The 15,169-nt window shown below is 50.2% G+C and overlaps 1 protein-coding gene across 11 annotated transcripts in view; it reads left to right on the top strand.

Annotated features, from left to right (window-relative positions):
• Positions 1–15,169, top strand: part of FRMD4A (FERM domain containing 4A) — a 348,357-nt gene that overhangs the window by 209,786 nt on the left and 123,402 nt on the right. The window contains exon 1 of one of the 11 annotated variants that reach the window (XM_072024364.1): positions 6,890–7,294. The exons of the other annotated variants lie outside the window; for them this stretch is intronic. Within the exon in view, the coding sequence (XP_071880465.1) occupies positions 7,199–7,294 (96 nt within the window). The 5' untranslated portion in view covers positions 6,890–7,198. Of the gene's footprint in view, positions 1–6,889; positions 7,295–15,169 lie in introns of those variants that run through there. 11 annotated transcript variants of the gene reach the window in all.

The raw sequence follows: 15,169 nt of genomic DNA, 5'->3' as shown, positions 1-15,169 counted from the left end.
GTATGGGACCTTACCCAGGTAAATTGATCTCTCTATGCCTCCGTGTTCCCATCTGTTCAACCTAGGTAATGATCTTGCCTCAGAGACAGCGAAAACTTTCAATAAGGAGAAAAGGTTACCTTAAAAATCACAACTGCATCTGAAATTAGGCTACCCCCTGCTAACACCTACATCAGCTTTGGCTACAGCAGCTATTTCCTGCGATAGTCAGGAGGCCTCTCTGGTGCTGTTTTGAGGGCAAGCAATGGATGAGAGAAAAACATTTTAAGAAACAAAGCAGTATGCCTGAAAAGTAATAGAAATTGGCAAGCAAGCTTGCAGCACATTTTTTTTTCAATTGCTAAGATTGTCATTTGGCTGTGTCACTTTAATATTGATCCTTTTTTTGAGTATGGTGGCTGGAAAAATATTTCACATAAGAAAGTAGAGTAGCTGAGGTTCTTTCATTTCAAGGCACTTGAAGTCCCCATGAGGCTTTTTTGACGCTGTCTAGAAAGCATTGTCTAACCGTCTTTTGATATATTTTTTTCATTTATTTATTTAGCAAATTCTGTCAATAATTAATTCAATGCCATTTTGGAGTGTCCTCGGGATTTCTGCAAAATGAGGCACCTTTTGAAATACAAAGCTTTTCCAACATGTGTATGTTTTGTGATCCTCAGTGGAAGGCAGTGTAAAACTACAAAAATATTCTTCTTATCTGATATCACGGTAAATACAAAGGGAACAATAGCCAAATAAAATAAGAATTAGTTTGTTTTCCTCTTCTGTACAAGAAACTGCTTTGTTATGCAGCCCCATCCAAGAGCTACATGGAGATTTTGCTTTCGGAAGGCGTGTTTCTGGGCTCAGAGCACTCCGCTGACTCATTTTATGTCCTTCACAATTACCTCTGCTGCTTTTTGTCATCCGAGAAGGCTCCTGGGAGGCTTTCACCAGCACTGTGACATCTGAGGAAAAGGTGGGGAGCAGAACCTCACCTTTCTTCATGGTTATTCTCAGGTTCTTGCCATTTTCTCCTTTGCCATTTACTCAGTGGTTCCCTCACAGACATGGAAGTGGCCCACTAGCCTTTGTAGGAATGAGATTTCCTCTTATTAGTGGCATTTTGTTTCTTTCTGTACCACATCACTGGTGTAAGAACTGGGGACAACAAGAATCCCCCTTCCTCTGGCATCACCCCAGCGAGGCATGGATCACCCAGGGAGGGCTGGCAGCATCCCTAAGTCATCTTTATTCCCTTTTATTCACATTTCAGCTGCTTGTTTTGTTTGTCCTCTTAGAGGCCAGGATTACCCGGAGCTAACTGGGACACGGGTGACTTCCACGTGACTCGTGTCCCTCTTATGCCAGCCCCGGGCTGGAGGCAGCAGGCAGGATTTGTGACCCCATGGGTCATAGCACCAACCAGCTGGAATTGTCCCCACCATCCATTCTGGCTGCCTCACGAAGGCAGAAGGTTATAGATGGGCCAGCTCAGCTTCATTTGCTGTCTAATAGCTCAGCATCCTGCCGGCATGCACTTTCTTTGCCTAATGAATGGGGATTTATTGCATTGGCTCTTTGGGAACGTCAAGGTCTGCTTTCTTCCCTCTTCAGCTCTCCAGATCCTTTAAGCCTGTGTGAAAATTAATCAGATGCCCTAGAGGCTTATTTTGTCCAAAGCTAAAGTCCTGCTTCTCCCATTCGCCCCCTCCTCTTGTGCCCCAATTACTTAAGGGATTGTGCTGGAAATTAATGAAAGTATGGCATGGGAAATAACACCCATGGTTCATCTCTGAAGCGAAGCGCTTCAGTGAAAGGCTTAATTAGAAACATCTCGTGGTCCACACAGCAACCTTGGAGATATTCCCAGTCTGAAGTGTGCTGTGCTGTGACAGTTGGCATTGCTCTTCCAGTTATACGAGTCAAGTCTTGCTCCTGAGTGATGGCATTTTACATTTCTGAACGAGATCCATCCACCATGGTCTCCACCTGGTTTCCAAAACTCTCAGCATGTATCTCAAGGACATTGTTCATCCCAGTCTGATTTAGAAGGAAAAAAGAACCGATGGGGACAGTTTTGGTAGTGGCACACACAGCTCTTCATCTCGCTCTCGCTGGCCATGGTCCATGGAAGTGGATGAGAGCAGCTCAGTGGCTTGGGTGGCCAGATGGGTCACGTCAGCCCAGTTTCTTCTTCCCTTTGTCAAGGTACATTTGCTGCATGGAGCATATAAATTGTCTTAGCTGGACAGAGGGGAGGACAGTAGCTTCTTCTCCATCCCACCTATATCATGGCCCATGGGCAGACAAGAGCTTGCTATACCAAGAATTTCAGAGGAACTGCATGAATTAACTCTAAGACTAATCTTCATTTTCTAGGGCTGGATGCCACTTGATAGAGAGAATAAGCCAGCTTCATTGATTCACAGTGAGATTCATGTGCTTATATCAGCTCTGAAAATGCTTTTCAGGTCCTAAGTCACTTAGGGCCGTGTTGTTGCTTTTTAAATTTCAGAACTTTTCAGAATCTTTTGCTGCCACTCAAAAACTGCAGGTTGGGCAATCGATGGGAGTTAGGCCCTTAAACACCTCCCACGGGAAGCCTGGCAGTTAGATACCTTCAGCATATCCTAAATGTTCTTTGAAAGCCTTCCCTCACCTCCTAGGGGTCTCTGATGTGCCATACGGGGGAACGGCACTGACTCCTGCAACGCGCTGCACCGCTTACGGATGCAAATCGCCGTGTAAGTGTGAACGCTGCTCGGTGACAAGACGTCTCCTCCAACTCGTTAGTGCTAATTAATGCAGCTCCAGGATAGACAATATTCATTAAGCTTTTCCGAAAACATGAGAAATATTCATGTAACAGCTCGCACATTCTGATGGCACCCGCGGTCCTATCCCCACGTTCTCTGTAAAGCATTTTGGTGCTTTAATCTTTGCTAAAGAGAGTGGAAGTGAATTGTCAGCAGTGGCTCTCCAGCACAAGGCCACGGTGTTTCTTCCTGGCTTATCAGGAACCAACAAAAAGAAATCAGCGGGTTGTTGTTTTGGCTCACAGGCAGCTGCTTGCTGGAGGCTTCCCTCTGCGTATGTCAAAGTTAAATATTTGGGTTACTGTTGTCTTTTTGGGTCTTGCCACGATACAAGCAGCTTGGAAGAGAGGCAGCTATTGCCTGCTTCTAATCATCGCAGTGACTGCAGCTCTGCTGCCTTCAGACTAAATGTTTGTTACTGGGTCGTATTGTTTGGGTATTGACAGCTCCCGAGACCTTGTGAAATTGCGGAACCTCCTTGAAGAAAAGTACTCCTGCTACCACTGCTGAATTATAACTAGGTTTAGAGTGGAACGTGCATGGGGTGAATGGTGCTTGTTGTGTGGTTTGTTTTTTTTGTGTGTGTGTGTTTTGTTTTGTTTTGTTTTTCCTGAAAAGATGCTGTTGAGGAAATCTGAATTGTAGCACGTGTGTCTAGGAGAGGAACAAGGGGAGAGGAGAGGCTGGGTGGCACAAGGTGCTGTCCCTGCACTGCAGTGCAGCTGCCCTGCAGGCTTTAATCAAGCTGGTGTGAGCTTCAGCAGCTGTTTTGCTGAGCCAACAGTGAGCCCCGCATTCATTGCAATGTTCCTCTCTACTCAAAGGCCCCAGGGTGTCTTTGGGAAGGAGGTGTGCAATGAACCAAAGACAAGATCCAAAGCAAGTTTCTTGGCCTGTTCCAGGAGAAAACAACCTTTTTCTGGTTAGGATTTTGTGATGAACACTTGGCAGAAACAATGCTCCACCATCCTTCCACATTATAACAAACTGGCCCCAATTCAAGGCTCTTTGTTAGCCCCATCAGGTAGCCAGAGGATATTATCTTCACTCAAAGCGGTAATTTATTTTATTACAAATGCTTCATCATGAATTAGAGGATTAAGGAAACATGAAATTGGTCTGTGACCCAGGTCCTTCCATCTCTGGAATATAAACCAATGCCCCAAAGATGTTGGTGTATCCGTCAGAACCTCACAGTGGTGGGATGCTCTTTGGGCACCTCCAGTAGACGACCCCACTGTAACACCAGCTCTTCTCATCCCATCAGAAAGGATGCTTTCTGGCTGCCTCCAGACTTGTCCAAAACTCATACCTGCTTATCCAGGCTTTGTGTCGAAGGGAGAGGCTGGTCTGTTGCTCGGAGCCTGTAATTCCGAGCCAAATCTGATGAAACTCCCCACACCTGCACTGAAATGTGAAAATTGCAATTCTGGGCAGAGCGAGCTGTGCTTTCCAGGTTTTACTACTATGCATGAAACAAATTAGTTCCCAATTAGAGGCTTCCAATCTCTTGCAGCCTCTTTAATCCTCCAGGTGAGCTCTTTCCCCACCAGCTGCATGGGCTGCACCATGCCCTGGCCCTGCTCCAGGTTTGGGGGCAGATCCTGCCAGGGCAGGGTGTGTAGGGGAGGAGGACGTGTGCCATGCAGCGACGGGTGGGGGAATTGCCTTTGGGGCCCTGCTGCTCGAAGGATCTGCCCACCCTAAAGGCAAAGCCCAGGGCCCTGGCATATTCCTGCACCGCAGCAAGCACAGGCAGGCACCCGCACGGTGAGCACTCCTTTGAAGCAGCTTTGCCTTCAGTTTTAGTGAGAGGCAGGTTGGGAATGTGGGTTTTTCATCCCTAGTACTAACCAGGGGTCAGGATCTGGGTTGAACCACAGCTGGGGGCCAGGCTCACACGTTCTTCTTTGCTACTGCTGCTGCTGATGGAACCGGTTGGAGATTTGCTGTGACCTCAGCTGAAGGAAAAGAGCAAAACCGAATTCAGCAGGCAGCTTTAAGTTTTGCCCCTGCCTGAAATTATAGGATTAAAATTCCTGGATGTTTGGAAGTTTGTGTTTTGCTGGCTTGCCCTTCATGGGTACTTCATGGACCAATCCAGACCCGAACTGGATGTGCCCAGCAAACCCCACCAGGATGTAGCTTTACCCTTGCAATATACCCCTGGCCCCCTGCTTTTCCTGGGGCAGAGACAGGCAACTTTGCTGCCTCCTACCATGGTGTCCTGACCTTGGAAGACCTCCAGAGCAGAGCCAGGCCACCTCAGCCACTTGGTCTTGTCCCTCAGCAGCCAGAGGTCAGAGCTACCTCTACATTTAGCCCCTTAACCAGAGCCAGCCCTCGGGTGGAGTGAGCTGGACAGGGGGCCCTGTCTGTGCCTGCAAATCCATCTCTATTTTCTAGTGTCTGTGCCCTTAAAGAAAGGACAGAGAACTGTATTGGTGCTCAGGTTTTTGGTATTTGCACCCAAAAGCACTTTGCAGCCCCCTGAGGCTGTTGCAGAGGAGGGGATGTGCAGGCTTGTGGCATCTCTGTCATTTATGGGGTGAAATCCAGCTGGCGACCGGTCACCAGTGCTGTTCCCCTGGGGCATGTGTTGGGGCCCATCCTCTTTAATATCCTTATTGAAGGCTTGGATGAGGGAATTGAGTGCACCCTCAGTAAGTTTGCAGATGGCACCAAGCTGGGGCGAATCATTGGTGATCATCTCCCTTTACTCTGCTCTGGTGAGGCTGCACCTCAAGTGCTGTGTTCAGCTTTGGGCCCCTCAGTACCAGAAGGACATCGAGGCCCTGGAGCATGTCCAGAGCAGGGCTAAGAGGCTGGTGAAGGGCCTGGAGCACAAGTCCTGCAAGGAGTAGCTGAGGGAACTGGGGGTGTTTGGTATGAAGAAGGCTCAGGGCAGACCTTATTGCTCTCTGCAACTACCCAAAAGGAAGGGGTGGGGAGCTGGGGGTCGGCCTCTTCTCACAGGTAACCAGTGATAGGACCAGAGGGAATGGCCTCAAGTTGCGCCAGGGGAGGTTCAGGTTGGCAATGAGGAGCCATTTCTGCTCAGAAAGAGCAGTCAGGCACTGGGACGGGTTGCCCAGGGAGGTGGTGGAGTCACCGTCCCTGGGGGTGTTCAAGGAGAGGTTGGATGTGGTGCTTGGGGACATCGTTTGTGGGTGACAGTGGTGGTAGGGGGTGGTTGGACGAGGTGATCATGGAGGGCTTTTCCAGCCTTAATGATTCTGTGATCTCCTGGCATGGCCCAGCTGAGATCAGATGCCCAGCCCACCCACTATCACCATGCTGGGAGTGCAGCTCTGTCACCTTCCTACAGGGCAAAGAGAAAATTTCCCATTTCTCATTGACTAAAAACAAATGAAGGAAAGGACTCACCTCCCCACCCCCTCCCAAAGCAGACCAATTCGGGGCCATTCCCGTGCCAGAGCATGGCACTATGGCAACCTGAGAGTTTTATCTTGTGAAAATAACCCCAAGCCCAGAAAGAAAATGCTGGGGGGGGAGGGGGGGGGGGGGCAAAGCAGTGGTAGCAAGTCAGAGCCATAACCACAGGCATTGTGGTGTGGGTGCTTCTTGCTGTGTTCCCCATAAAGCAACAAACCAGCACTTTTTGCTTACCTGCAGTCTGTTTTGACTGATTTCTTTATTTAATAGCAATATCCTTGCGCTGGGGCCACTGGTCGTGAGGTTGTGAAGATGCTTTACAGCCGGGTAGCATCCTCCCACTGCTCCGAGTGCTTTCACAGCATCGCAAGCTGCATCTCCACTCAGCTGGGGGCAGGGGGAAATCTCCAGGAGAGGGTGCAAGCCCCCAGCCCTGTGGCCACCCTTGCACCTCGCTGCCTTCCTCACCCTCCTCTTCCTCCCTGCTGGGGCTGCGTGGATGCTCGCAGCATCCCCCCCCCATCATCACAAGGTGTCCACACATGGGTTTTAGGTGACATGAGGGGGGTGTGAATGCCCCCACCCCTGCACCCTTCCTCCTCGCACCCCTTCATCCTGCCATCCTCCTCCTCCCCGAAGCGAGGGGGAGCCCAGATGTCGGCAGGCCCGAGCCGGGTTCATCTGTTCCACATGACCCAGCGCCAACTGCTGCTCGCTGCCCTCCTCCCGCCTTCCTCCTCCTTCCTCCCCCTCCTCCTCCTCCTCCTCCTTCTCTCTCTCCAGCTCCAACCTCACAGCGCGGCGGCGGCCGTGCAGGAGCCGGGAGCCGGAGGCCGGCGAGCGGGGAAAAGGAAAGGGAAAGCGGGCTGCGGCATCGCAGAGAGGAGCATGGGGCGAATGGGTTCCCCATCGCCCCACTCTTAGGGAGGCCGAAGACCCCCTGGAGGGCAGCAGAAAGGAGTGGCAGGGCCGCCAAAACGCCAAGGAGGTGCGGGAGATGGATGCGAGGCGGTAGCGCCGCGGCCTCCGACACTGCCGCAGCGGGATGCTCTCGCCTCCGGAGAGGAGCTGAGGAGCTACCGAGGGACAGGGAGAAGGTAACGGGGTCTTTGTCTGCAATGGGGTGGCCCCAGGGTCCCCTCCATCCCGCCGGGAAGCCCAGCCGCAGTGTGCGAGTGGCTCCACGCCCCCTCCCTCCATTTATCTGAAGCAGAGAGAAATGTGGGCAGCTCTGCTCTGCCGCTTCGTTTCCTTCTCCTTTTTCCTCCCCCCTCCAAAAAAATAAAAATAAAGAATAGAATAAAATAAAATACAAGAAATATCAGCCTTGAATTTGGTGGGCGAGTAACGGAGGAGAGCTGGGCGACTGGGTTTTGGGTGTGGGTTTGTTGTGTATTTTTATTATTTATTTTTGCAGCGGAGGGAAGGAGAGGGTGGGGGGGAGAAGGGCTGGTGTGTGATCCCCCCCCCCCTCAATCTGGATGCTTGTCCCCACTAAGATGGACTGCTCCTTCCCTTCCCAAATGGCTGCAGCAAGTTTAATGCCGAGCTGTGTGGGGGGGGGGGGGGGAGCTTCCCAAGGGGTTAACCCCCGGCTTGATTTTCCCTTCCCCCATGCACCTTTGGCTAAATCGGGGCAGAAAAGTTGCTGCGGATCCAGGGTGAGAGAAGACAAATAAATAGCCGTGCTGGCGAGCGGTGCCCGTGGGGTGTATCCGCACGCCCCACAGACATGCTCCGCCAAAGGAGGCTTTCTCGGCCGCATTGTTAGCCCGCTGGCTGCCGGGGAGGGCATGAGAAAAGTTGTTTCCAGCCCCGATGTAAAATTTGCAGGGGAGACAATTGTTTCTAATAATAGCCCTGGCAGCGGTTTAGCCACACGGCGCACGCAGACGCGGGAGCGAGCAGGGAAATCTCCTCCCCAGGCAAGCCAGGTCGCGGGGAAATCTGACCTCCTCCCGGCTGATCGGTTCGGTTCGGGGTTTTTCAGCCTCATCCTGAACAAAACCCCGGCCCCGCTCGCCCTTTCTGCCGGGAAGGGGGTGTGGTGCCCGCGCAGCGCACGCGGTGGCTCTATGGAGCCCGGCTGAAATCTCAGCCCTGCACTGTGCTGCTGGACACCGGGGTGTCCCCATCCGCCCCCTCTGCCTCCCTCCCCAGGCTCTGAAGAGCATCTCCTGTCCGTGCATGGAAGGGGACATCGCTGGTGTGGGTGTCTGTGGCATTTTTCCTGCCTGCCAGGCACCAAAGAGGTCTTGGTGGAGCTGAAACTATCACACTGAGCCCCTTTCTCCTTGAACCCCGATGCTGACCCTGGCCAGGCAGCGGTCCACCAGCCTGCCTGCCTGCTTGTGCTGACCTTTCTGGTACAACTTACCCTTAACTTCCAAAATTATGCACCAAGGAATATTTTAAGGAGGTTTTAAGCTGATCTGTAGCAGCTGAGGCACTGGCCTTGGTGCGTGGGAGTTGTTTGGGGTTTGTCCCTGCCAGATAAAGCAAACTCTGTTTCTGTGTGTGCGTGTGTGCTAACCTTAACCTTTACCCGAGAGCAGCTTCAGGGTTTGGTTCTGCGGGAAAGCCTTGGGGGGATGTCCTCAGGCTGTGGGGGTGCTCTTGCCTTTGGCTCCCCTTATCCAGGACCACGAGCGCTGGTGTCCGGCAGGGATGTGCCTTGTGCCACAGGAGGGAGAGCCCTTATTTTCCCATTTCTCATGGCAGAAAGTGCCAGGTAATCCTGTTGTAGTATATTTTCAGGTCCTGTTGTATATTTGCACTGATTATTGCACTGGCAGTGTGAGGCAATATTTGGTGATGCTCGTGGTCACGGCGCTGGGGCCGTACAGCACTGCAGTATCGCATGGTGCAAGGAGGATCTCCTGCAGGGATCGTGGCACATTCCAGCAAAGTCCAAGCTTCAGACAGCTGCTGGGTGCTGTTACTGTGGTCATAAGCCCAGGAAGGGCACCCTGAGTCATGGGGTCTCATCCCACACAGTCACAGGTTACCACAGTCACACACATCCCCCTTGCTGCTGCTGTTGCTGAGGGTCTGAGTAACTGCAGAAGGTCTGCGTGTGGCTTCAAGGACAGCAAAAGTACCACTGCGTGGTATGGATGTGGGGAAAAAAAGTTGTGTTAGGGAGAACTTCAGAGGAGCAGCGGAGTGCCTGGAGTCCTGAGACCCAGCCTGGCAGGGGAGTGAAGGAGAAGGAAGGGTCGGGTGAGGGAGATGTGAGTCCCACAGGGAGGCTGTAGGAGGTTTTTGATCCCATCCCAACCAGGTTTAGGGCTTAGCAGTGTCCCCTGCTCAGCACACTCTGGCCAGGTTAAGCAGCGGCTGAATTGCTTTCCAGCATCCTCCAGCTCCAAAGCCCAGGCTGCCCCAGTGATTCGGCTCCCTAAGTCAGCAGCAGATTGTCCTGTGTGGCCTTGGGGACAACGGCAGCTGATAACGCCCCTTGCTATTTCTCATTCTCCCAGGTTTTTAACAACTTAATCCTCAGCACCGCTATAAATCTCAGTATGTCCCGTTTCCTAGAAAACCACAAATGATTTTCCAAAGCTGCGGAGTGAGTTGGAGTCCCTGGCTTCTGGGAGATGAATGCCATTAGGGGGCCAAAATGACTTTTACTGGTTTCCTCTCCAGTCAGATACTGAGAGGAGGTCCCAGCCAGAATTTCGATCAGCTCCAAGCTTCTGGAAGCACTTTTATGTGGATGAGTAACAAAGATTTGCCTCCCTCTGTTCCAAGCCACCTTTGCAGCCCACCTGCTCATGGGTCAAAGGGAGCCTGGAGGTTTTTTCCCTGGCTCCAACAGGTTGCCTGTTAAGACAGGGAGCAGAAGAGCCTGGTGTAGGTATCTTTCCCACTTCATCCCTGCTTTTGGTGAGGGTAGCAAAATGCCTTTTGCACCCTCTGTCTGCACTGCTGGGATGTGATGTGACTCAGTGTAGTAATCTCTAGAAAAGTCCTTGCGGGCACAAAAAGGGAGGTGAGATGAGCCTTTTTACTTAAACTCAGTTTAAAAGGGATGACTAAAAATCTCCTAGAAAGCTGCAAACCAAAAGCAAGAGGTCAAAACTTCCATTTTGGCGAGCAGAAATCCTGTGTGTGTACACATCCACGTGTAACACACAACGTCTCAACAATGGCTGTTGGGCTTGCCAACCTGCAAGGCTCAGGCTCTGTGGCTGGATTATTTTTTTTCCTTCTTAGAAGTTCCCAGCTCTCCCAACCAAAATAAATCTGGCTTTGTTTGGGTTTCCTGACCGCGTGGGATCCAGCGCGGCTGCAGCCGCCCCACACACACCACAGCACTGTTGGCATCCCGTCCGTCTGAGACAAAATATTTTGTACCAGGTGCCACCAGCAACTGCTTTGTGGATGGGGGAGCTGCGGGAGAATGACCCTGCTACTTCCACACCAGGAAATTTATGTAGGATGGAAAGCCACCACCCCAGCTGAGCAGCTCGGAGAGCCAGCACAAAATCTGCAGCTGAAATTTGCACCCCTCCTAAGGAGGAGGATGTGGATCGAGCTCTTCCCATATTTAAAGCTTGGTTTTGTCCTTTCTCTGTGTGGAAGGTCTCTCTCCTGGCTGTCCGCTGGGTTTTTTGGAGGTGCCCATCATCACAGCACGTGGCTGCCACGTGTGTTTGTGTGCCGTGGGAGAGCCCGGGCGCTGGCGTTTCCCAGTGAAATGTGCTCTCAGGGGGACACGGATGATTTAGGGGATGCCTAATGAGATGCAGGGCCTGCCTCACGCACGCACACACACCCAGCACAGGGTAGAAACACGCTGGAAAACAAACAGCTTGCCAAGGCAATTTCCACAGCCTCTCGCTACTCTGAACTGGAAAGACTTAAAAAGTGGGGTGGAAATTTTTAAATAAATAAAAAATCTGCACTGCACCCCAGGAAACGCTTTCTGAAATGCTCCTGGGACACCAACAGAGAATCTGGGGGTGATTTGTAAATGCAGAGGTACCGGGCAGTGTCCTCTCTTCCCTGGTGTCCCCTTGCCAGCACTGCCAATTGCCTACATGGCAGAAAGCTGTTCCAAAACGGGCATCGCATCCTCAGAGAGCTGGGCCCTGGGGTATTGGGTCCAGCCGCTGAGTTTGCAGACATTGCATCAGGCTGTTCCCTCTTCATCTCAGCTCTTCTTCATCGATTCTGCACAGTATTAAAGAGCTGCTGTGTTTTCTTCCAGAACAGAGCATCCTTCCCCTGCTCTTAAAAGGCAGAGGCACCTGGGAGAAAAGCTCAGGTAGAGAGGTTTATTTCTGGTTCCTCTCTTTCATAGATTACAGGATGACCATATTTATTATTCCATGGGTGTCTTCATGCAGAAAGGACCCGTTTCTAACTCTTGCCCTCTGTCCCTAGAGTTTTTCTGCACTAACAGGCAAAGCACTCCCAGCACAGGTGATGCAAAATCATGGAATCACTCAGAAGATGAATGGGGGTGTAAAAGTGCAGGTCATGTGTCCTAGGGGTGCTTGAGCCCAAAGTGGTCCTCAGCAAGCTCAGCGCTGGGAGCTGTCAGGACAGGGAAAGGCAGGATGGACCCAGCACCCAGCCAGGTGTTTGGGGAGATGCCCCCACCCGTGTCCATGGAAGATGTCCCTTTCCTGTAGCCCTGGTTTGTAGAATCTGATGTTTGCCAAGGCTGCTGAGTAGCCATGGCTGGAAACGACTTGGTGACATGGTCCTGCACTGGAAGCATATCAGTTCTCACAGTGTTATTCAAAGCGAAAAGGAAAGAAAAGAAAAAAAAAAAGGCAATTATGTGCACAGATTAGTTTTTTTTTTTTCATGCCTGGAATGACTTTTGCAAGTGTGTTTTCCATTATGTATTATATATAACACTGTTTAGTGCAGACTATTGACCCGCTCTGCTACAGAACAGCTGAGTGATGCACAGCCCAGTGCCTTGGCTCGATTGATCCGGGCAATCACCGCTCACACCTCGAAGTAGTGGTTGATACAGTAAGTACAAGAGACTCAATAAGCACTAAAAGGACACTTTAAGCCTTAAATCTTAATTTGTCCTTTAAAAATATTTCATGCATACTACTGCTTTCTAGTGCCTTGGGTCACTTCGGTCATCTTCCTATGAACCTACATTGATTTTTTTATATATATATATATTTTCTGCAGCAAATCTCACAAGTTTCAGTAACAAATAAATCTCTGTTCTCTTCCATAACTAAACTAAGCCTCCTACAAATGTTTTCCCAGGAGACTTGGATGCTCTCATGTAATTACCACCCTGTCTGCGTGCACAAATGAGTGATATCTGGAACAGTTTGCTGAAAATATGCCACGTTTGAAGTGCGAAGCTGTACCAAAAATATAGATATATGTATACTTACAAGGAATTAAAAGTCAGATGTAGGAGAGCTTAACAGACATTCTAACATCTTTGGGAAAAATAGTAATAATCGATTGCTACGTGCATTAGTACCGCACAGTCATTATTATGCTGATGACTCATGGTGCTTGCCGCAGTACGGAGCAGGGAGTGAACCAGAAGGTGACCAGGAGTCCCCGAGGAGAGGTTGGTGTGACTTATAAAAGGCTGCAAGTCCATTACTGGTAGAGGAGAGCCCTGACAACTAATTTAGATCCTTTTCCCTTAGACCATACTATGTCCTTTGTGCATAGCAAGCAGAGCAGGAGCTCTTCCAGTATATGCTGTGCATGCATGGGGTGAAAGAGCATTCGTTACCTTAAAGTGCTTATATCTAGAGAATAACTTTACCCTAGGAAAAAGAAATACAACATAAAACAGGGGAGATTTAGAATGAGTATTAAGAAGAATTTCTTCATGAGAAAGTGACCAAGTATTGAAATGGGCTGCCCAGGGAAGCAGTGGAGTCCCCATCCCTGGAGGTATTTATGAGGTCATGGCACTAAGGGTCATGGTTTAGTGATGGCACTCGGTAGGTGAGGCTGATCATTGGACTCAATGATCCTGAAGGTTTTTTCAAACCTAGATGATCCTGTGACTCTGTGAATAAAGATGTTCTTTGTACAGCATAGCTGAGCCGAGTTAGCCCAGGAGAAGATCGCATGCGATGAAAGTTATCTGGAGTTTTATCTGGGAAGCTTGTAACGAGGAAAATTGTGTACCCGTCATGCCTGATGAACATATGGATAAGGAGTTTTACTTTTGTTATGGTTTTTTTTTGCTGATACTGACACTTTGATCCCCTTTTGCAGCCCTTGGGCAATACTTTGGAGTAGGGATGAATAGCATATCCCACAGTCAGTACAGGAGGATAAAGCCGTGGGTTGCCCGAGCTGCGTGCCCATCACTTCCCGAAGGATGGGACTGTCTGGCTGCAATGGTTTCACATGGACCAAGTGGTTTCACCTCACCTAAAGATGCTCTGCGATGCTGGGTGCAAACAGCTTGCCACATGACTCATTTAAAATTTGTTTGTACAATAGAGCCATCCCAAGAGCTCTGGCATGTCCTTGACCTAAAAACATTGACCCAAAGCAAGTGTCTGCATTGGGCCAGCTGAGACAAGGTTTATCAAGACAGGAGCAGAACAGTTTTTCTGAATGCAGGAGGGGTTACAAAATGTAAGGTTTAAGATATCTGTGGCCAGTGAATCCTCTAGATCAAAAGCCCTGGGTCACCTCTCCCTGGTCTATGGGAGCTCCAGAGCTCAACGATCTCTGGTAGGCAGTGGGGGCAAGGCTCAGAAGCTGATATATTTTTAAGCTGCCAATTGTTATTTTCTAGTCGAGAAAGGGAACAGCAAGAGTTACGTGGGAGAAAGAGTCAAACGTGGTAAAACAGCACGCGCTGGGAATGCCCTCCTCTGCATCAGCTTCAGAAAGCAGAGAGGGTGCGCGGTGTCCTGGTTTCCTTTCCATCTGAGAAGATTGGGATCTGTATTATTTTAAAGAAACAAAACAATACGTGACATAAAACAGCACAACCTTCACTCCAGTGAGGAAGCCGGCCCGGCCAGGAAAGGGCTTTCTTATCTCAGGATATAGCTGAGAGCAGACCTCTGTGGCCAGCCGCTCTCGGAGCGGTGATTTAGGCGTCTGCTGGGTACTGCCCTGCTCACTTTAAGACGCGGCGTTGGAATTAGATTTAATTCTAACTACACGGCTCAAGCACCGAGTGTTTTGAGGTTAAGAAGCGGCGTTCCCGGCTTTAAAGTTCGCCTGAGAGTTATTGCTTGACGTTGTAAATGGACTTAAGGACCGTAGGAAACGGTTTTTCATTTCAGCTCGGATACAGTAAGCCACTTAAACACTTGCTTATGTCACACTGAAATAAAAGGGATTTATGTGCGCCGCTCTGTGCCTTGCTGAATCAGAGCGTTTTTGCTGATGGCTGTTTGCAGACGGCATGAGAAACAACCTGTGCGGATGTCCCGGGGGGGAGCTGGGAGCTGGAAAACACTGCCTGAAGCCCTCAGGAAGCTCAGAGCCCCTGGGCAGGCCAGGAACTCTTTTGTCAACTCTCAGGACAAAGCAGGGAAGTCGCCAGGTCACCCAGTCTGCAGCTCTCCTTAATGTTCATCCCATCGCTCCCCGATGGCACTTGCACAGTTGGTGGGTCACACCAAGCCCATCCCAACGTACCCACCATCCCTCCTTCTTGAGGAGGACTCTTTCCGCCTAATTACTGATGTTGTTTTCTTTCTCCTTTGCTGTGTGTTTGTAGAAATGATAGCAACGTTTGAGGTTGCCCCTCTCAAACACATCCTGCTCACACTGGGTCCCCTTGGGTAACGTCAAGTTCCTCAAAAGAACAGCAGCTCTTCCCTCCTGAAGGGCTGGAGAGGTTTTAAGAGCTGCAGATGCAACCATGTTTTCAGAAATTTCATCTCCTTTCCCTAATTTGTGGGGTATGGTCATGGGTTTTTCAAGGGGTGGGATAAAGATGCTTGCAGGGAAAGCCAAAGGTCTTGCTTGCAATACATTCCTCTTGTCCT

Source organism: Anas platyrhynchos, chromosome 1 (assembly GCF_047663525.1).
Source record: "Anas platyrhynchos isolate ZD024472 breed Pekin duck chromosome 1, IASCAAS_PekinDuck_T2T, whole genome shotgun sequence".
Taxonomy (NCBI): domain Eukaryota; kingdom Metazoa; phylum Chordata; class Aves; order Anseriformes; family Anatidae; genus Anas; species Anas platyrhynchos.
Note: the sequence above shows the minus strand (reverse complement) of the source record. Positions and strands in the feature narration are given on the sequence as shown.